Source organism: Hyla sarda, chromosome 7, assembly GCF_029499605.1.
Source record: "Hyla sarda isolate aHylSar1 chromosome 7, aHylSar1.hap1, whole genome shotgun sequence".
NCBI classification, from domain to species: Eukaryota; Metazoa; Chordata; class Amphibia; order Anura; family Hylidae; genus Hyla; species Hyla sarda.
The window spans coordinates 196687503-196710302 of NC_079195.1; the positions used below are offsets into that span (position 1 = coordinate 196687503).

General features: G+C 44.5%; 1 protein-coding gene across 1 annotated transcript in view; it reads left to right on the top strand.

Moving 5' to 3' along the window:
• DARS2 (aspartyl-tRNA synthetase 2, mitochondrial) overlaps positions 1-20928 on the top strand; it is a gene marked incomplete in the record, with an annotated part of 49262 nt that extends 28334 nt beyond the window's left edge. The window contains 8 exon segments of the mRNA XM_056532026.1: positions 8237-8416; positions 8795-8902; positions 12723-12785; positions 14046-14198; positions 15311-15529; positions 16874-16984; positions 17720-17795; positions 20367-20928. Of these exon segments, the coding sequence (XP_056388001.1) occupies positions 8237-8416; positions 8795-8902; positions 12723-12785; positions 14046-14198; positions 15311-15529; positions 16874-16984; positions 17720-17795; positions 20367-20527 (1071 nt within the window).
• Between the last annotated feature and the right edge of the window lie 1872 nt (positions 20929-22800).

The window sequence follows — 22800 nt, forward strand, 5'->3', positions numbered from 1 at the left end:
CTTCCAATAGTTATTAGCTTTTGAAGTTTTCTGTCTAACTGCTCATTGATGATGTCACATCCCGGGAGCTGTGCATGATGGGAAAATATCCCCATAGGAACTGCACAGCTCCCGGGACGTGAGTCATCAGAGAGCAGTTAGACAGAAAACAACAACTCAACTTCAGAAGCTAATAACTATTGGAAGGATTAAGATTTTTTAATAGAAGTAATTTACAAATCTGTTTAACTTTCCGGAGCCAGTTGATATATAAAAAAAAAGTTTTGGCCTGGAATACCCCTTTAAAGGGGTTATCCAAGAAAAAAACTTTTTCTCATTCAGCTCCATTGGGGGACACAGGAACCGTGGGTATATCTTGCTGCCACTAGGAGGCTGACACTAGGCATACAAAAAAAGAAGTCGGCCCCTCCCAGCAGGGTATACCCCACCTACTGCCTTAGAGACACTCAGTTTTAGCTTAGTGTCCTAGGAGGCAACACGGGTCTGGATTGCTCCAGGCCTGGTCTATTTGTTATTTTTTAGAGTTAGTGTTTAGATTTTTTTCTTTTTTGTTTTTCTAGGTAGGGGCGACAGGAGCATGGCGCTGCCTGTTTCCCCACATGCGACTGAAGGGCACGGTTCCATAGAGTATGGTCCGTTAACCCTTCCTCGCCACCGGCCAGCATCAGGTTTGTACCTTGGGTCCGGGTCGCCTATTGCCTCTGCTCGCCCCGCTTAAAGAAGCCTGGCATGATGCAGAAGGCTTAGTCTGGTGAAGACTTCTGGGGAGAGGACTTCTAGAGGGGTAAGTATACCTCCATAGTCAGGTGAGTATGTTCCCCGGCACCCCTCTCACCCACCCCACTTCACGTAACCTAGGGCCCATCAGAGGTTTATCATAAGAATAACCTTTATTATCAGGGTTGGAGGGGCCTTTTGTTGTGAGGAAGGGGCATTTTTGGGGGCCTGCGGCTGTTTCTCTGGGGAACTGGCCACGACTGCGACATACTTGTATACCGACAGCCGTCCCCACACAGGTGAGGCAGCTGCCGGCTTCTCCGGACGGCATTTGCGTCCGTCCGGCCGGGACCCACCCGCTTCTTCAGTCCGCGGGCGGTCTCGACTATTATTATCTCTGGCAGCTGTCCCGACTATTATTATCTCCGGCAGCTGTCCCCGCTGTTGGGAGACGGCTGCCGGCTTCACAGGCATCAGGGCGGCATGTTCGGCCGGGAGCCAGGCCGCTACTTTAGCCCGCGGCTTTGGCCTGGTCCCGGCCGCGAGTAGCTCCGCCCCCTTATTTTGCGCTCTCTGCGCGTCCAATGACCGCAGCGCTCGCACGGGGAGGGCAAGTTCAGCCTATGCGGCAGCGCGGGCACGCCAGGCTTTTGTTAGCCCCTCCCGTGCTAGCGCGCGTGGGAACTCCTACCCTACGGGATCACGTGACACTGCTCCGGGTCCAGCACTGCTCTCTTCACAGACGCTGCTGCACTCTGTGCCTGTGGGTCTTCTTTTCTTTGGCTGCTGCATTTCTGCATAATACAGCCAGCTGTCCTCTATTCCCGAGGCTGCAGGGACGTCAGTCAGGAACCTGGGTGACCTTGTTCCATTTTTCTTCTGTCACTAGTTAGCTGTGCTTGGCAATGTCCGCCCCCAGCTTTGAACCTTCTTTCAGACAGGCGGCCCCTGCTTTGGTCACTTACTATGCTTGTACAGGGTTGAGAATTTGGCCAAGTACACGTTTGAGGCAGTGGGATCCTCCCTGCTCCCAGCCTTCTCTTCAACCTGGGTCGCGAAGGCCTGATCGGTGTGGGCTTCTCAGCTCCCTCAAGGGCTGTTGTCCGGGGCCTCCCCGGATGATCTGGCTGAGGTTGCTCTTCAGGTTTCAAACGCAGGTGAATATTTATTCCAGGTTTCATTGGAGTCTGCTCGCTGTGCGGCTGTCGCGTCTGGCAATCTAGTCGCCATTCGTCGCTCTATGTGGCTCAAAGCTTGGAATGCCGATTCGGCTTCCAAGAAATCTCTGACGGAAATGGCCTTTACTGGCGGTCACCTTTCTGCTAGGCGACATCATTTCCGAATCTACGGGTGGTAAAAGTTCTTTGGTTCCCCAAAACAAGGCGCGCCGCCCTGCGGCTCGTGGGGTTTTTCGTAAGTCGACCTCCTTTCGGTCCTTTCGCTCCCTGGGCGCCAGGATAAATAGAGCCCCTCGCAGGGTAGGCAGGGCCCGTCTTTCAAACTTCGCCCCTCATGGAAGCAGGTTGGTCGTGCCAACGGTTTTCCCGCTAAATCGGGAACCCGCAAACCTTCCTCGACCTGAAGGGGCGCCCCCACCCGGGACTCCGTCTCGGTTGGGCGGTCGCTTACTTATTTTTTGGGACGTCTTGTTGGCGTAAGTCCAGGCCTCTTGGGTTCGGGACGTCATCTCCGACGGTTACCGAATCGAGTTCGCTTCTTTTCCCCGGGATCGTTTTTTTTCGGTCCTGGCCTCCTTGTTCACCTGCTCTGGCTGCAGGTTTTCATTCTGCCATTCGCACTCTGCGGCAACAGGGTGTCATTGTGCCCGTTCCATCTCAGGACCGTTTCAAGGGTTTCTATTCAAACCTCTTCGTTGTCCCCAAAAAGGAGGGTTCAGTCCGTCCGATTTTGGACCTAAAACTCCTCAATCGACATCTTCGACTTCGCCACTTCTGAATGGAGTCGCTACAGTAGATCGTTGCATCCATAGATCAGGGTGAATTCCTGTCTTCAGTGGACATTCGGGATGCGTATCTCCTCATCAACGTTTTCTACGTTTTGCCATTCCGCAGGGTCACTTTCAATTTGTGGCTCTTCCCTTCGGCCTGGCCACAGCCCCCAGGGTTTTTACCAAGGTCCTGGCGGCTGTCATGGCCATTCTCAGGTCCCGGGAGTTGTCTGTCCTTCCTTACCTGGATGACCTGCTTATCAAGGCCCCGTCCCGGATCCAGAACGAGGAGAGTCTCCACATCACCCTGCTGACCCTAACCAGCTTCGGGTGGCTGATCAATGAGGAGAAACGATGGATGCGAGCCTCCTTGGGTGGGGGGGGGTGTTCTCCTGGACCAGACGGTCCAGGGCCGATGGTCCCCTCAGGAAGCCAGGCTTCCTATCAATGTCCTAGAGATCCGGGCAATTTTCCTTTGTCTCCGTCACTGGGAGTTTCTTCTTCGGGGTCGCTCAGTTCGCATTCAGTCAGACAACGCCACGGCCGTGGCGTATGTAAACCGCCAAGGGGGCACTCACAGCAGCGCAGCCATGACCGAGGTGTTCAAGATCTTGATCTGGCGGAGCGCATGGTTCCCTCCATATCAGCGATCCACATCCCGCTGGTGGACAACTGGGAAGCGGACTTTCTAAGCCGCTCCTCTCCCGATTCCGGGGAGTGGTCCCTTCACCCGGAGGTGTTCGGGACCATTTGGCGTCGTTGGGGGGTTCCGGACGTGGACCTCTTTGCGTCCCGCTTAAACCGGCAGGTTCCAACCTTCGTGGCAAAGTCCAGACGCCCTCGTCATTCCCTGGTCTCGGTTCACTCTCCCGTACCTGTTTCCGCCACTTCCCCTCCTTCCCGAGTGCTCAGGAGACTCAAGGCGGAAGGCGTGTCGGCCATCCTAGTGGCTCCGGATTGGCCCCGCCGCTCTTGGTACGCCGACGTGGTTCAGCTCGTGGCGGACGTTCCCTTCCGGCTGCCAGATCGCCTCGATCTTCATTCTCAGGGTCCTCTTTGCCACCCCAATTCACAGCCGCTGCGTTTGATGGCGTGGCGGTTGAAACCGCGGTATTGAAGGCTCGCGGTTTCTCATCTGGGGTTATTCGCACTATGCTGAGGGTGCGTAAACCGTCCTCGGCTAGGCTTTACCATAGGACCTGGCGGGCTTATTTTCGGTGGTGTGAGGCCCGCTCTCTTTCTCTGGTTCGTTTTTCTCTGCCGAACCTTCTTGTGTTTCTGCAGTCAGGTCTTGAAACGTGTCTGGCTCTTAGTTCTCTCAAGGGTCAAGTGTCGGCGCTGTCTATTCTTTTTCAGCGGCCTCTAGCTTCCGACTCATCGGTTCGCACTTTCCTTCAGGGAGTAGCTCATGAGATTCCTCCCTACAGGTCTCCTACTCCCCCTTGGGACTTGAATTTGGTCCTGAGCGCCTTGCAATCCATTCCGTTCGAGCCTATCCTCGACATTTCTCTTAGTTTCCTTTCTTGGAAGGTCGCCTTTTTGGTAGCTGTGACCTCGATCCGACGGGTATTGGAATTGGCAGTTCTCTCTTGTCAACCTCCCTTCCTGATTCTTCATCAAGTGTTCTTTATTGGCGTAACAGAAGTAACACATCTGACATACTCGCATCACTGCATAACACTATACCTCCTCATACAACATGGAACATTTTCGCAATCCTTGCTTTTAATGTATGGCCACATTTTACTGCTTAACAAAAGTGATCTTTTTTTTTTTTTTTTTTTTTTTTTAAACTTTATGAATGAAACACTCCTATGTCATCAGACAGCGCCACTGCAACACACCAGAGCGCAGCCTTATGACACTCTTTTTACTCATCCAATTGTACTCTCCGGCGCCCATTTTAGAAACTATAAAAAGCCAGTGATAATACTTTTATGTATGTATGCCATAATCATTGATAAAGAGGTGCAAGACCTGGAAACACGTCTGATACGGCAATAAAGAACACTTTTAAATAACTGAGACTCACCACATCTTTACTCCATCTACGGTTGGCGCCGAACATCCCGGGAACCTTTTTTCCAGACCCCGCAAACCAGCTTATCGAGTGTGCTGCCACACATCTCGAGCAACCCGGACGGCTGCACCGCAAACAACATCCAAAGGGATCATATCTACCAGACATCCACAAGGTTGTTGTGTGCCAACACAACCTTGCAAGGTGAGATCATCATTCATATCCACCTATTTCTTCCACCTAGTACAAACATACTGCCCAATAGGAAGCTCTGTTTTTTTATTTTTGTATACAGCCCCACCATGATTCTTCATCAAGACAAGGCGGTGCTTCGGCCGGTTCCTTCTTTTCAACCAAAGGTGGTTTCGTTCTTTCATCCGAACGAGGATATCGTTCTTCCTTCTGCCCTGCTCCGTCTCATCCTAGGGAGCATTCTCTCCACAATCTGGATATGGTCCGGGCCTTACGAGTTTACCTTTCGGCCACCTCTTCTTTCCGACGGTCGGAGTCGCTGTTTGTCCTTCCGGAGGGCCGACGTGAAGGTTTGCCGGCTTCTAAGGCCACCATCTCCAGGTGGATCTGGTCCGCCATTTCTGAAGCATATCGTTCCAAGGGGAAGGATCCTCCCTTCCGGGTTACGGCTCACTCCACTCGCTCTGTGGGGGCCTCTTGGGCGGTCTTTAACAGGGCTTCGGCCCTACAGGTGTGTAAAGCGGCTACTTGGTCTTCGGTGCACACATTCACCAAGTTTTACCAAGTGCACACTTCTGCATCCGCCGACGCCTCTTTAGGTCGTAAGGTTTTGCAGGCAGCGTTGGCTCTGCATCCGCTTGATTCCGGGTTGCATTGTTTTTCCCACCCCGGAGACTGCTTTCTTGCGTCCCACGGTTCCTGTGTCCCCCAATGGAGCTGAATGAGAAAAGGAGATTTTTTACACTTACCGTAAAATCTTTTTCTCGGAAGCTCCATTGGGGAACACGGCTCCCACCCAGTGTTTTTAGTTGTGGTCTGAGAGTCGGTCGCCTGTCAGTCTGTTGGTTCATTTGTTTTGACTGGGCTCTCTCCGGACTCTGTATTTTTTTCGGTTCCTCCTATTGCTTTGGGACTAAAACTGAGTGTCTCTAAGGCAGTAGGTTGGGTATACCCTGCTAGGAGGGGCCGACTTCTTTTTTTTGTATGCCTAGTGTCAGCCTCCTAGTGGCAGCAAGATATACCCACGGTTCCTGTGTCCCCCAATGGAGCTTCCGAGAAAAAGATTTTACGGTAAGTGTAAAAAATCTCCTTTTTTTTATATATCAACTGGCTCCAGAAAGTTAAACAGATTTGTAAATTACTTCTATTACATTTTTTAAATCCTTTCAGTACTTATGAGCTTCTGAAGTTGAGTTGTTCTTTTCTGTCTAAGTGCTCTCTGATGATACGTTTCTCGGGAACCACCCAGTTTAGAAGCAAATCCCCATAGCAAACCTCTTCTACTCTGTGCAGTTCCCGAGACAAGCAGAGATGTCAGCAGAGAGCACTGTTGTCAGACACAAAACAACAACTCAACTTCAGCAGCTGATAATTATTGACAGGATTAAGATTTTTTAATAGAAGTAATTTACAAATCTGTTTAACTTTCTGGAGCCAGTTGATATAAAAAAAAAAAAAGTTTTTTCCTGGAATACCGCTTTAATGTGTATGGGAAGAAATAATGTAAAACATAATATGATATCAGTGTGCTCCATAGGTTCTTGTAATTTAAAAGGGGTACTTCGGTGGGAAATTTTTTTTTTTTAAACCAACTAGTGCCAGAAAGTTCAACAGATTTTAATTTACTTCTATTAAAAAAGCTTAATCCTTCCAGTACTTATCAGCTGCTGTATGATCCAGAGGAAGTTGTGTAGTTCTTTCCAGTCTGACCACAGTGCTCTCTGCTGACACCTCTGTCCATGTCAGGAATTGTCCAGAGTAGGAGCAAATCCCCATAGCAAACCTCTCCTGCTCTGGACAGTTCCTGACATGGAAAGAGGTGGCAGCAGAGAGCACTGTGGTCAGACAGAAAATAAATACACAACTTCCTCTGGAGCATACAGCAGCTGATAAGTACTGGAAGGGTTAAGATTTTTTAATAGAAGTAATTTACAAATCTGTATAACTTTCTGGCACCAGTTGATTTAAAAAAAAAAAAAAGTTTTCCACCGGAGTACCCCTTTAACGACGCAGGACGTAAATGTACGTCCTGGTGAGCTTGTACTTAACACTCCAGGACATACATTTATGTCCTATACATAACCGCGGGCATCGGAGCGATGCCCGGATCATGCGCGGCAGGTCCCGGCTGCTGATCGCAATACAGATCACGCCATCTGAAGCATTGCGGACACTAAAATGGATGATCAGATCGCCTACAGCGCTGCCGCGTCGATCCAATCATCCAGTTCGGCAGACGGAGCTCCCCTCACCTGCCACCGCTGCCCTCCACGGGTCTAATGCTCTGGTCTGCGATCGAGCAGACCAGAGCAGAAGATGACCGATAATACTGATCAGTGCTATATCCTATGCATAGTACTGAACAGTATTAGCAATCCCTATGGGGACTATTAAAGTGTAAAAATAAAAGTAAAAAAAATTAGAAAAATCCCCTCCCCCAATAAAAACATAAATTGTCCCATTTTCCCTTTTCACTCCAAAAAGTGTAAAAAAAAAAAAAAATTTTTTTTTAAAATAGATATATATATATTTTATATACATGTTTGGTATTGCCGCGTGCGTAAATATCCGAACTATTAAAATAAAATGTAAATGATACTGTACGGTGAACGTGAAAAAAAAGAAAAAGTCCAAAATAGCTGCTTTTATATAACATTTTATTTAAAAAAATTTTTATAAAAAAGGTATTAAAAGTTTTATATAAGCAAATATGGTATCAATAAAAAGTACAGATCACGGCGCAAAAAATTAGCCCTCATACCACCGCTTATACGGAAAAATGAAAAAGTTATAGGTCTTCAAAATAGGGGGATTTTAAACGTACTAATTTGGTTAAACAGTTTGCGTTTTTTTTTGTTTTTTTTAAGCACAACAATAATAGAAAAGTATATAGTCATGGTATCATTTTAATCGTATTGACCCAAAGAATAAAGAGCACGTCATTATTACCGTAAGTTGTACGGCGTGAAAACGAAACCTTCCAAAATTTGCTAAATTGCGGTTTTCTTTTTAATTTCCCCACATAAATAGTATTTTTTGGGTTGCGCCATACATTTTATGGTAAAGTGAGTGAAGGCATTACACCGGACAACTGGTCACGCAAAAAACAAGAACTCATACTAGTCTGTGGATGAAAATATAAAAGAGTTACGATTTTTTTAAAGGAGAGGAGGAAAAAAAACGAAAACGTAAAAATAAAATTGTCTGCGTCCTTATGGCCCAAATGGGCTGCATCCTTAAGGGTTTAAAGTGTCTTTCTGTAATTCCTCAAAATGTTTTGTCACTTTTGTAAAAGTTTTCTTTTATAGTAGTTGGAGAACTTTTTAGCGCCTACCTCTTGTGGTACTTTTCATTCCTAGGTTGATATTGAAATGTCCTTTGTGGAGCAGCCGGGGATCCAGAAGCTGATAGAAGGTTTATTGCGATATTCTTGGCCTGAAGAGAAAGGAACGCTCCCTGATCCATTCCCAGTCATGACTTACGCCGAAGCCATGAACAGCTATGGAGTAGATAAGCCTGACACTCGCTTTCAGATGAAGGTATGGTGCGCTTATCATAGGGTGTCTATCACCTGGTCTGTAGGAAAATTGCTGCGTACATCTGGTACCCATCATTGTACTTGCTAAAATTATTTTAAATATACACTTCACTACAGATAGCACCTGTGTAAGACACTATAGTCATGCAGCAGGGGAATCACCTGCTCAATGCTTAGACCAATATTTCCCAACCCGGGGCCTTCAGCTGTTGCAAAACTACAACTCCCAGCATGCCCGGACAGCCAAAGGCTGTCCGGGCATGCTGGGAGTTGTAGTTTTGCAACCACTGGAGGCACCCTGGTTGGGAAACAGGTATCTCTGGTCACATAGGGACTGTTCGCTATATCCTAGTCCATGGACTCTTCTTTACTCTCTCAGATCACTGATGTGACGGCGCAGATGAGAAACATGTCTGTGGGATTTGTGCAAGACGCTCTCAGTAAATCCAGTGGATGTGTAAAAGCCATAACAGTCCCAGGGGGAGCGGTGAGTAAGACCATGAGAAAACAAACCAAAATTTGTGTCCATTAAAATGTGTATTTTTTTTATTTTCTATTTTATTTATTTATCTATTTTTTAAATATCCTTTTCCTTGTTGTTCGGCAGCTTGACTGACCTCATTTTTACTATTAAGATTCAGGAAAAAAGTTAAAGGGGTTATCCAGGAAAAAACTTTTTTTTTTTTTTTTCTAGATCAACTGGCTCCACAAAGTTAAACAAATTTGTAAATTACTTCTATGAATTTTTCCCCCCATCCTTTCAGTACTTATGAGCTGCTGAAGTTGAGTTGTTCTTTTCTGTCTAAGTGCTCTCTGATGACACCTGTCTCGGGAACTGTCCAGAGTAGAAGCAAATCCCCATAGCAAACCACTTCTACTCTGTGCAGTTCCCGAGACAAGCAGAGATGTCAGCAGAGAGCACTATTGCCAGACTTAAAAGAACAACTCAACTTCGGCAGCTGATAAGTACTGGAAGGATTATTGTTTTTTTTTTTAATTGAAGTGATTTACAAATCTGTTTATAGCAACTGTCTCCAGAAAGTTAAAGAAAAAAGTTTTTTTCCTAGAATACCCCTTTAAATTAGCCTGCTCTACAGCACCCCTGGTGGTTTCCACCCTGTCCTACAGTGCTCTTCTTTAGGCATTGTTGCTGAGAGTTTCTACGGTCAGTCCGAGCATATCCTTTATAAATACAATACAGACATTAGTCCCACAGAGTTAAATGGAGTATCAACATGCGTGTCTGACTGTCACTTCATTTAAACAATGGACTTGGGATCCCCCATTTGCTTAATTGGTAAGCGTCCCAACAGTCCTGTGGTGTCCAACCTGCAGCTTTCTAGCTGTTGCAAAACTAAAACTCCCAGTATGCCTGGACAGCCTTTGGTGTGCTGGGAGTTGTAGTTTTGCAACAGCTGGAGGACTGCAGGTTGGACACCCTTGCAATAACCTGAGCCCCACCGATAAGATACTCCTGTGGACAGGGGATAAGTGCTGCACAGCAGGTCCTCTGTGATCATTGCTTATACATTTATGGTCCCTTATAAAAGTTCATAGCTCTGTCTCTGTTGGGTATAGACTTCACACTGTGGTGCAGCTTTAGCAATCCCTGTATCTTCTGAGCTGAAATTATGGGAATAAAGTGGTCACTGGTGAATTTCTTTCATTGACTTACTTGACCAACCTGCAAATTTAGAGTTAAAGGGGAATTCCAGGAAAAAACTTCTTTTTATTTTTATATATATATATATATATATATATCAACTGGCACCAGAAAGTGAAACAGATTTGTAAATTACTTCTATTAAAAAAATCTTAATCCTTCCAGTACTTTGCAGCTGCTGAAGTTGAGTTGTTCTTTTCTGTCTAAGTGCTCTCTGATGACACCTGTTTCGGGAGCTGTCCAGAGTAGGAGCGAATCCTCATAGCAAACCTCTTATGCTCCGGACAGTTCCTGAGACAGAGGTGTCAGCAGAGAGCACTGTTGTCAGACAGAAAAGAACAACTCAATTTCAGCAGCTGATGACTATTGGAAGGATTAAGATTTTTTAATAGAAGTAATTTACAAATCTATTTAACTTTCTGGAGCCAGTTGATCTAAAAAGAAAAAAGTTTTTTTCCTGGAATACCCCTTTAAGGCCATGTTTTCACGCTAGAATTTTTGAGTGGAAACCGGTGAAAAGATTCTGCTTGGAAATTCTGTTGCAGCAGTTTCACATTTTTTTAAGTAGGATTCTGCTGCACCGTGCACATGTTTCTGCTGCGGAAATTCTGATTCCGGAATCTGCTCGGAAATGCATTGCTGTCTATGGTGACGGCGCATTTCAGAGGGTCATGGCTATATGCTGAATGTCCGTCGGGTGAACATGGCCTTAAAGGGAACCAGTCAGTGGCCTTAAAGGGAACCAGTCAGTGGCCTTAAAGGGAACCAGTCAGTGGCCTTAAAGGGAACCAGTCAGTGGCCTTAAAGGGAACCAGTCGGTGGTTTCGTGCTGCTGCTCAACAGACTGGCAGCATGAAGGAAAGACAGGGAGCGCGATCCTTACACGCTATAATTTACTTTGAAACACTCGGGTATTTCATAGAAATCATAGTATGAGAAAGTTGTCACAGGAGGAGGGTAGCCCCCGCAGCTGCTCACTGCCCTGCCGGCCCTGAGTGACGTATCTCTCCCTATGTGTGTATAGGAGCAGATGTGTCAATCAAGGCTGGCGTGGCAGAGAGTAACTGCAAAGACCTCCCTGCCCTCGCGACTACTTACCCTGCAGTCATAGGGACAATGGCAGCATATATATATATACCGTATTTTTCACCATATAAGACGCTCCGGCACATAAGACCCACCCAATTTTAAATGGTGAAAATCTAGAAAAAAAAGATTCTGCATCAAATACAATGTAAATTATAGGATAGGGATCTTCAACCTGCGGACCTCCAGATGTTGCAAAACTACAACTCGCCGACGATGGAGGGGATCCCGGCACGGAGCAGACACCGAGGAGGCAGGTAAGGTCCCTCCCGGTGTCCTGTAAGCAGGACTGAGCAGCCAGGTTAGTGTCACTTTCGCCTCAGACGTGGCGGTCAGCTTTGATCGCCGCGTCTGAAGGGTTAATACAGGGTATCACTGCGATCGGTGATGTCCTGTATTAGCCGCTGGTCCCGGCCGTTGATTGCCGCAGGGACCGCCGCGGTATTTGCCGTATAAGACGCACCAACTTTTCGTCTTATACGGCGAAAAATACAGTGTGTGTGTGTGTGTATCTATCTATCTAATCTAATCTATCTAATCTATCTATCTCTATCCCGTATTTATCGGGGTATACCACGCACCGGCCTATAACACGCACCCTCATTTTACCAAGGATATTTGGGTAAAAAAAGTTTTTTACCCAAATATCCATGGTAAAATGAGGGTGCGTGTGTGTGCGCGTATACCCCGATACACCCCCAGGAAAGGCATGGGGAGAGAGGCCGTCGCTGCCCGCTTCTCTCCCCCTGCCTTTCCTGGGGTCTAGAGCGCTGCTGTCGGCCCTTCTCACCCCCTGGTTATCGGCGCCGCTGCCCGTTCTGTCCCCCTGACTATCGGTGCCAGCGCCGATAGCCAGGGGGAGAGAAGGGGCAGCGGCACCCATTGCCGGCGCCGCTGCCCCGTTGCCTCCCCCCCCATCCCCGGTGGCATAATTACCTGAGTCGGGTCCGCGCTGCTGTAGGCCTCCGGCGTGCGTCCCCTGCGTCGTTGCTATGCACGGCGCGGCGCTCTGACGTCATGCGCCGCGCCGTTCAGCGCATAGCAACGACGCCGGGGACGCACGCCGGAGGCCTGCAGCAGCGCGGACCCGACTCAGGTAATTATGCCACCGGGGATGGGGGGGGGCAGCGGCGCCGGCAATGGGTGCCGCTGCCCCTTCTCTCCCCCTGGCTGTCGGCGCCGCTTCTCTCCCCCTGGCTATCGGCGACGGCACCGATAGTCAGGGGGACAGAACGGGCAGCGGCGCCGATAGCCAGGGGGTGAGAAGGGCCGACAGCAGCGCTCTAGACCCCAGGAAAGGCAGGGGGAGAGAAGCGGGCAGCGACGGCCTCTCTTCCCCTGCCTTTACTGGGGGTGTATCGGCGTATAACATGCACATGGACTTTAGGCTAAAAATTTGAGCCTAAAAAGTGCGTGTTATACGCCGATAAATACGGTATATATCTCTTTTCTAGTGATAACCTGTGAACAGGAAGGGTTATTATTGGAGCATATTGGATAAACACATTGGGCATTGTCCGCAAATTGTAAGTTTTCTCTCTGTGTCTTGTTGTTAAAGATTTATCTGAAGGGAAAAGCATTGGATTCCATCTTGCGGATGATCAGGGAGCAGCATGAACAGGTATAGTGAGCACATATGATGTATGAGGGGGGCGTGTGCTGATAAAACTCATCTTTACCTTCTTATAAACTTAAGACCATGATGGACTTATCAAGACTAGAGATGAGCGAACTTACAGTAAATTCGATTCGCCACGAACTTCTCGGCTCGGCAGTTGATGACTTATCCTGCATAAATTAGTTCAGCCTTCAGGTGCTCCGGTGGGCAGGAAAAGGTGGATACATTCCTAGGAAAGAGTCTCCTAGGACTGTATCCACCTTTTACAGCCCACCGGAGCACCTGAAAGCTGAACTAATTTATGCAGGAAAATTCATCAACTGCTGAGCCGAGAAGTTCGTGACGAATCGAATTTACTGTAAGTTCGCTCATCTGTAATAAAGACCAATTACATCCAGTTATTTGCAGTTTTTTAGTTATATTTTTGGTTGGAGGCTTAGGCCCCTTTCACACTACAGGTATCATCCTGTAAAAATCTCCGTTATTACTCCCGGCAAAAAAGTCCCAAAAACGGCCATCAAAAAATCCCATTCATGTCAATGGGATTTTTTGAACATCCTTTTGCATCAGTTATGTCCATTTTTACTAATGTCCAGTTATTTTTGCCGGCACAAAAGATGGTGCATGCAATACGGTAATTTTTGGTCCGGCAAAAAAAATAATGGTGAAAAACCGGACATTGAAATTTAACATTGAAGTCAATGGGAACCGGATGTTCAAAAAAAAAAAAAACATCCGTTTTATCATCAGTTATTGTCAGGTTTTTTAACATGTTTTTTTGTACTGAGCATGCTCCGTACAGCTTTAAAAAAAAAAAATGGATGTAACTGGTAATAACGGATGATAGCAGATGAACAACATCAGGTTTTTAAAGAAAAAAAACATTAAAAATAACATTATTACCAGTTATTGCATCTGTTTTTTTTTTTCCATCCATTATTGTAAAATAACGGCAGTAAAAAAGCAGGATGATACCTGTAGTGTGAAAGCGGCATTCTGCCGGAAGGGAACCTTTTGTCCCTGCATGACGCGGCTGACACCCCCCCCCCCCCCCCCAGTATGCCATAGAGATACAAGGGGGGGTGTTTCAGCCACCGTGTCATGCAGTGACGGAAACACCCCCTGCCAGCAGAATGCCGGGACCCCGTACAGCGCCGGGATCCCCTGCAATCTATAACTTATCCCCTTTCCAAAGGAAGTATTTTACACTACAGATGTCCTTTGTTTTATATATTTTTTTTATATATGTTTTATATATTACAGGATGTCATGGCGGTTGTAGTTAGATCAGATGGTTCCTGGAAATCTCCTCTTGGGAAGAATCTCAGTGAAGAACTGCAAAAAGCTCTTACAGGAGCCACAGGAGCGAAGGCTGAAGATCTAGTGCTGCTGGCGGCGGGGTCACGTGACGCCGCTGTGAGTGCCCCCTCCTCTACTGCTAGGACTTGTAACTTCATGATGAACATAGGGGGAGATTTAAAGTGCATATGTGCTAGATTAGTATTTCCCAACCAGGGTGCCTCCAGGTGTTGCAAAACTACAACTCCCAGCATGGCCCGGACAGCCTTCGGCTGTCCGGGCATGCTGGGAGTTGTAGTTTTGCAACAGCTGAAGGCACCCTGGTTGGAAAACAATATCTATAGTATAACCTAAACCCATGGGCTCCAAACTGTGTACCTCCAGCTGTTGCAAAACTACAACTCCCAGCATTCCCGGGACAGCCTGGGAGTTGTAGTTTCACAACAGCTGGAGGCACCCTGGTAGAGAAACACTGTGCTAAGTAAGAGGCGCAAGGAGAAACATAAAAAAAACCTTCTGCTCACCTACTCCCGGTACCTGCAGATGTCGTTCCCCTCCGTGCGGTCTGGTGTCTCCTCTCTTTTCCGGACCTTTCACTTTTCAGCCAATCACTGACTGCAGCCGTGTCACATGTCAAGCCGGTGATTGTGAGAGAGAATGTGACTGGGGGGGATGAGATGTGACCATGGGGGGGAGGGGGAAGAATATGACTGGGGGGGGCGGGAATGTGACAGGGGTGGGAGGAGAGAATGTGACGGGGGGAGGGAGAATGTGACGAGGGGGGGGGGGAATTAAATGGGGAAAATGTGACGGGGGGGGGGGGATGAGATGTGACCATGGGGGTGGGGGAAGAATGTGATGGGGGTGGAAGGAGAGAATGTGATGGGGGGGGGGGGGAATAACATGGGGAGATGTGAAATGGGGGGACTTTCCCCATTTGTTTATTATATCGCATATAGAAATCGCAATGTTTAGGCCCATAATCGCACAGTTTCCCCATATCGTGCACCATAATTTGTAACGTTTCTACTACATAAAACTGGTGGAAATCTCTTAAATCCCAGTAAATCCCCTCTGTAGTGTTTGCTGCTATAGTCTTGTGCTCATGGATCACCCCGTGCTATGACTTTTGTGCATTCTGTCTTGTGAATAGTCGCCCAGGAAGGTTCAGAATAACACAGAAAAGGCAACAGACTGTATAGGTCATTTCTATGATTTGTCTCCCATAGTGCAGTGCGTTAGGCAAGCTACGCCTTGAAATCGCCTCTCGGCTAGAAGAAAGTGGGGTGCCCCTCCGTGACCCCAACGCTTTCCACTTCTTGTGGGTGGTGGACTTTCCCCTCTTTCTTCCTAAAGAAGAGAATCCGGAGGAGCTGGAATCCGCCCACCATCCATTCACCGCTCCCCATCCGGAAGACACGGAGCTTCTGTACACAGACCCTGCTAAGGTAAGTGCAGACTGTGACCCCCCCACCAGGAGACTGGGAGAAGCCGAACAGTTCTGGTCCAGTACGGATGATAAGAGATATAGATGTGTGTGTGTATTATACATACATGACATGTGGGTGGGTGTGTAAAAAATAAATAAAAATAATATATATATAAAATATGTGTATAGATAGATAAGTATGTATATGTAGATAGATATAGATATGTATGTGGTGTACATAGGTATGTGTGTGTATATATATATATACATATACATACACATAGATACATATACATGAGATATATATATATATATATATATATATATATATATATATATATATGTGTGTATGTATGTATATAATGTGGATAGATAGGTATGTAAATAGCTATATACAGAGGTCCCTCAAGTTACAATATTAATTGGTTCCAGGACGACCATTGTATGTTGGGACCATTGTATGTTGAGACAGGAACTCTATGGAAACCTGGTAATTGGTTCTGAAGACTCCAAAATGTCATCCAAAAATAGGAAAAAGTGAGGATTAAAGAAAAAAAAAGTAGATAACTAATACAGATGAAGCAAATCCTTACATATAAAAGTAATAAAGATCTGCTGGGGGCTGTAATCACTGTCTATGTAGAGGACAGGAGCTTCTTCAGGGTCCTGTACAGTACACAGTGTCCTAAAAAAGTAATGGAGTCGCCCTCACCTGGTGTCCAAAGGAGCAGATAACCCTGGTACAGGTAAAGTGTACAGAACATGTAATACCTTCCTGTACTGTAGGGGGCGCTACCAGACACCAGTCAGTGCATACACTTCAGTAATACAGGGGTTTTTACCAGTGAATGCCCATTCTGATTGGTCAGTTCTTCCTGCCATTGACACATTTCCCAGATCTGCACTGTCTGTACATTGTATGTTGAGTCTGGTTTCAAGTTACAATGGTCCAGAAAAGACCATTGTATGTTGAAACTATTGTATGTTGAGGCCATTGTAAGTTGAGGGATCCCTGTATATGTAGATAGATATGTATGTGTAGATAGGTCTGTGTACAGATATGTATAGTTAGGTATGTGGATAGATAGATAGATAGATAGATATGTATGTGTTTGTATATGGATAGATATATATGTATATTTGAATCTTAGTGTAAGAAGCCATTGCATTTTTTATTATCTATTCCAGTGTTTCCCAATTAGTGGACTTCCAGCTGTTGCAAAACTCCAACTCCCAGCATGCCCGGACAGCCTTCGGCTGTCCGGGCATGCTGGGAGTTGTAGTTATGCAACAGCTGGAAGCACAATAGTTGGAATCCCCTGATCTATCCTTTGCTTTCCGGTTGACACATGTTGTGCTTTAGGTTCGTGGCCAGCACTATGACCTGGTCCTAAATGGGAATGAAGTTGGTGGCGGCTCAATTCGGATTCACAATTCAGAACTTCAGCGTCTGGTTCTCCAAGATATCCTAAAGGTTAGAGGTTGTCTTCTCTCATGTCCAATGTGCATGGCCCATTACAATATGCAGCATATCCCCATCCATTACGGTATAATTATGGCTATAAAATATTTAGTATGTGGTTTAGTTCGCATGTTCCTGGTAAAGCTCAGAGAAGGCGGTAATCATCTTTATACGCTGTAAATGTAAGAAAATATTATTTTATTAAAGGGGTATTCCAGAAAAAACTTTTTTTTTTATTTATATATATATATATATATATATATATATATATATATATATATATATATATATATATAATATATCTATCAATATCAACTGGCTCCAGAAAGTTAAACAGATTTGTAAATTACTTCTATTAAAAAATCTTAATCCTTCCAATAATTATCAGCTGCTGAAGTTGAGTTGTTCTTTTCTGTCTGGATAAAGTGCTCTCTGCTGACATCTCTGCTCGTCTCGGGAACTTCACAGAGTAGAAGAGGTTTGCTATGGGGATTTGCTTCTACTCTGGACAGTTCCCGAGACACGTGTCATCAGAGAGCACTTAGAGCGAAAAGAACAACTCAACTTCAGCAGCTCATAAGTACTGAAAGGATTAAGATTTTTTAATAGAACTAATTTACAAATCTGTTTACCTTTCTGGAGCCAGTTGAGCTAAAAACATTTTTTTCCTGGATAACCCCTTTAAAATGGTGCATATAGTGTTTTATATAGAATCCTGATTTTGTGGAATAATCTGTGTTTCTGTAGGAAGATGTGAGCCTCCTATCACACCTTCTACAGGCCTTGGAGTCTGGAGCGCCCCCTCATGGTGGGATCGCTTTAGGTAAGTGCCTACATTTCATTTTCCTTTTGAAAGTGGTCCAGATTACGTGGACACCTCCCCTATAGGTCTCTGTAATAAGTGTATTTTGCGTCCATATTACCTTTTATATTACAGTCTGTAATATGGAGCTAACGTCAATCTGTTTTTGCCGTATCCTTTTTATTTTTTACACTATATGGGCCTGTATAAGAGCTCATTTTTTTGCGCTGTGATCTCATTTTTATCAGTACCACTGATGCATATGACTTTTTTTTTTTTTCTTATTACTTTTATTCTTGTACATTTACGCCATTCACCGTACAGGGTCATAAACATTGTGTTTTAACCTCTAGAGCAGTGGTCTCCAAGCTGCGGACCTCCAGATGTTGCAAAACTACCACTCCCAGCATGCCCGGACAGCCAACAAATTTTAGGAAGATTTTTCTCCTTTTACCCCTTGTAAAAATTCAAAAATTGGGTCTACAAGAACATGCGAGTGGAAAAAAATGAAGATTTTGAATTTTCTCCTTCACTTTGCTGCTATTCCTGTGAGACACCTATAGGGTTAAAACGCTGACTGAATGTCATTTTGAATACTTTGAGGGGTGCAGTTTTTATAATGGGGTAAATTATGGGGTATTTCTAATATGAAGACCCTTCAAATCCACTTCAAACCTGAACTGGTCCATGAAAAATTCTGATTTTGAAAATTTTGTGAAAAATTGGAAAATTGTTGCTATACTTTGAAGCCCTCTGGTGTCTTCCAAAAGTAAAAACTCGTCAACTTTATGATGCAAATATAAAGTAGACATATTGTATATGTGAATCAATATATAATTTATTTGGAATATCCATTTTCCTTATAATCAGAGAGTTTCAAAGTTAAAAAAAATTCAAAATTTTCAAATTTTTCATCAAATTTTGGAATTTTTCACCGAGAAATGATGCAAGTATCGGCGAAATTTTACCACTAACATAAAACAGAATATGTCACGAAAAAACAATCTTTGAATCAGAATGAAAAGTAAAAGCATCCCAGAGTTATTAATGCTTAAAGTGACAGTGGTCAGATGTGCAAAAAAGGCCTGCGTCCTTAAGGTGAAAATGAGCTGTGTCCTTAAGGGGTTAAGCAACAGCCATTGGGTAAGTGTACCATAAATGAGCTTACTGTGCTTAGGCAGGTACCATCCAAAAAAAGAAATCCATTCCTTAAAGGGGTACTCTACCGGAAAACATCTTATCCCCTATCCAAAGGAGAGTGTTACCCCTCCCTCTGCCTGCTTGCTCTGTTTTGCCTACATCTACGCATGTGCCGCTGCTTCACATCCACGGCCATCTTGGACTTTGTGTAAGGAGTCAGTGGGAGGCTGATGAACATTTATTAGGCTGGGTTCACACCACGTTTTTGCAATACAGTTCCCGTATAACTTCTCAATTTGAAAACCGTAGGGAACCGTACTGAAAACCGTACTTTTTTTTTTTTAACATGGGAGTCAATGGGAACCGTACAGAACCGTTTGTGCGTACTGTTCCATCCGGTTTTCACCATACGGTTTTTTACTTTGCACAGTTTTTTACTTGGAATTTCAATCAAACAAGTGAAACTTTATTCATAATAGAATGCAAAGTTAAAAACATACTTTTTTTTCTTAAAAAAACAGACGCAATCGGACATCATTTTCCAAACCGTATGCGGATTATAATTTGTACACACGTTTTGATACAGTTTAGTCAGGTTTTGAGGAATCTGGTTTTTTTTTTTTTTAGCAAAAACCTGATATTGTAACTGTATTGCAAAAACATGGTGTGAACCCAGCCTTAGCCGGGCAGAGAGAGGAATCGGCACCCACCAGAGGAACCAGGAGCATGCTCGTGGAGTCTTGTGAGAACCACCAGTGCACCAAGCTGCTGATCTGTATAAAAGGGCAAACGCAGGAATGGATCGTCTTGTCATAAGCCTGTACCAACTAGTTAGTGCAGGTGACACTCATGACCGATTCACTTTAAAAGAGATTATCCAGGATTAGAAAAACAGAGCTTGTTTGTGTGTTTTTTTTTTTTTTTTTTTTAAACAGCACCACAACTTTCTTCAGGTTGTGTGTGGTATTGCAGCTCAGTGCCATCGATTTGCTCTCTGCTGCCACCTCTGTCCGTGGTGGACCTGTCTTGCTCTGGACAGTTCCTTACACAGACTGAGGTGTCAGCAGAGAGCACTGTGGTCAGACTGGAAAGAACTACACAACTTCCTCTGTAGTATACCGCAGCTGATAAGTAGTGGAAGGATTAAGATTTTTAATGGAAGTAATTTACAAATCTGTAACTTTCTGCCATGAGTTGATTAGAAAACATTTTATTTCCTCCAGAGTACCCCTTTAAATACAATTTTTTTTTCTATTAAGCACCTGCTAATAAAAACATGACTTCCCGGAACACATAAAACAATTACTACTTCACTCCATTTGTCTTTACTGTTATTTCAATCATACATGGTCTTTCCTATGTTTTTCTCCTTAGATTGTTTGTTTTATTTAGTTGACATTTTCCATTAGTCCATCCAGCACTAATCCCAGTCTATATCTTCCTTCTGTTTAGGATTAGATCGTCTCCTTTCCATCATTGTCGGAGCGCTGAGTATACGTGATGTCATCGCCTTCCCTAAATCGTTCCGGGGTCACGACCTTATGAGTAACGCCCCGGACTATGTATCGGCTGAGGATCTGCGGTCCTATCACATACAGGTCACATCCAAGTAATGGAGCCGGGGCCAATGGAGACCATCAGGACACTGGACGGAGAGAAATGGTTCTTGGTTACACGCTGGGATCTTCCTGTGTATAATGGCGGTCACATGTAATGACTGCTCGGAGAGTCACGCGCTCGTCATGTGCTACGTGAAGAGAAACCGTTTGAGGGATTTGCACTTTATAATAGTTTTAGGTGTGTCTCTATGGTAAACCAGTTCTGGCAGGATTACATCATTGTTAAAGAGGCTGAATACCATGAAACTCGGCGCCGGATGAAAAATCTACCTCCATTCTGAACACCTGAAAGCTCCTTGGCCTTATATCCAGTCTTCTCCGACCCCGAAAGCTTACCCACTGTGGGATTAAAGGGGTACTACCGTGAAAAACTATTTTTTTTTTTTTTTTATCAACTGGTGCCAGAAAGTTTAACAGATTTGTAAATTACTTCTATTAAAAAATCTTAATCCTTCCTGTACTTTTTAGGGGCTGTATACTACAGAGGAAATGTTTATCTTTTTGGATTTCTCTGATGTCACGACCACAGTGCTCTCTGTTGAACTCTGCTGTTCGTTTTAGGGACTGTCCAGAGCAGGAGAAAATCCCCATATCAAACATATGCTGCTCTGGACAGTTCCTAAAATGGACAGCAGAGGTCAGCCGAGAGCACTGTGGTCGTTACATCAGAGAAATCCAAAAGGATAAGCATTTCCTCTGTAGTATACAGCCCCTAAAAAGTACTGGAAGGATTAATATTTTTTAATAGAAGTCATTTACAAATCTGTTTAACTTTTTGGCACCAGTTGATTAAAAAAAAAAAAAAGTTTTCCAGCGGGGTGTCCCTTTAAGATGATTAATGCAGTGTTTCCCAACCAGGGTGCCTCCAGCTGTTGCAAAACTACAACTCCCAGCATGCCCGGACAGCCGAAGGCTGTCCGGGCATGCTGGGAGTTGTAGTTTTGCAACAGCTGGAGGCACCCTGGTTGGGAATTACTGGATTAATGTCTACTGAACAATATATATTTTTTTCCTGTAGATCCAGGTTCTGTATGAGAATACGACTTCAGTGGTGGCGTCTATCTGTTTGGGAGAAGGTTTAATTTTTTATTTTTATTTTTATATTCTTTTTAAAACATTTTTTATTAAAGTATATTTAGAATCTGTTTTTACAATTTTCACCTTTCATGTATCTTGTTCTGCTAATGGATCTTTAGAGGAAGGTTTAACCCCTTGGGGACGGAGCCCATTATGACCCTAAGGACGGGAGTATTTTTTGCAAATCTGACCACTGTCACTTTAAGCATTAATAACTCTGGAATGCTTTTACTTATAAATTTGATTCCGAGATTGTTTTTTCGTGACATATTCTACTTTATGTTAGTGGTAAATTTTCGGCGATACTTGCATCCTTTCTAGGTGAAAAATGCAAAAATTTCATGAAAAATTTGAAAATTTTGCATTTTTCTAACTTTGAAGCTCTCTACTTATAAGGAATATGGATATTCCAAATAAATTATGTATTGATTCACATATACAATATATCTACTTTATATTTCCATCATAAAATTGACGAGTTTTTACTTTTGGAAGACATCAGGGGGCTTCAAAGTTCAGCAGCAATTTTCCAATTTTTCGCAAAATTTTCAAAATCGGAATTTTTCAGGGACCAGTTCAGGTTTGAAGTGGATTTGAAGGGTCTTCTGGTTAGAAATACCCGATAAATGACCCCATTATAAAAACTGCACCCCTCAAAGTATTCAAAATGACAATCAGTAAGTGTGTTAACCCTTTAGGTGTTTCACAGGAATAGCAGCAAAGTGAAGGAGAAAATTCAAAATCTTCATTTTTTACACTGGCATGTTCTTGTAGACCCAGTTTTTGAATTTTTACAAGGGGTAAAAGGAAAAAAATCCTCTCAAAATTTGTAACCCAATTTCTCTCGAGTAAGAAAATACCTCATATGTGTATGTCAAGTGTTCGGCGGGTGCACTAGAGGGCTCAGAAGCGAAGGAGCAACAATGGGATTTAGGAGAGTGAGTTTTTCTGAAATGGTTTTTGGGGGGCATGTCCCATTTAGGAAGCCCCTATGGTGCCAGGACAGCAAAAAAAAACACATCGCAAACTATTATGGAAACGACACCCCTCAAGGAATGTAAGGGGTACGGTGAGCCTTGACACCCCACAGGTGTTTGACAACTTTTTGATAAAGTCGGATGTGTAAATGAAAAAAAAATATTTTTCCACTAAAATGCTGGTTTTTCCCCAAATTTTACTTTTTTACAAAG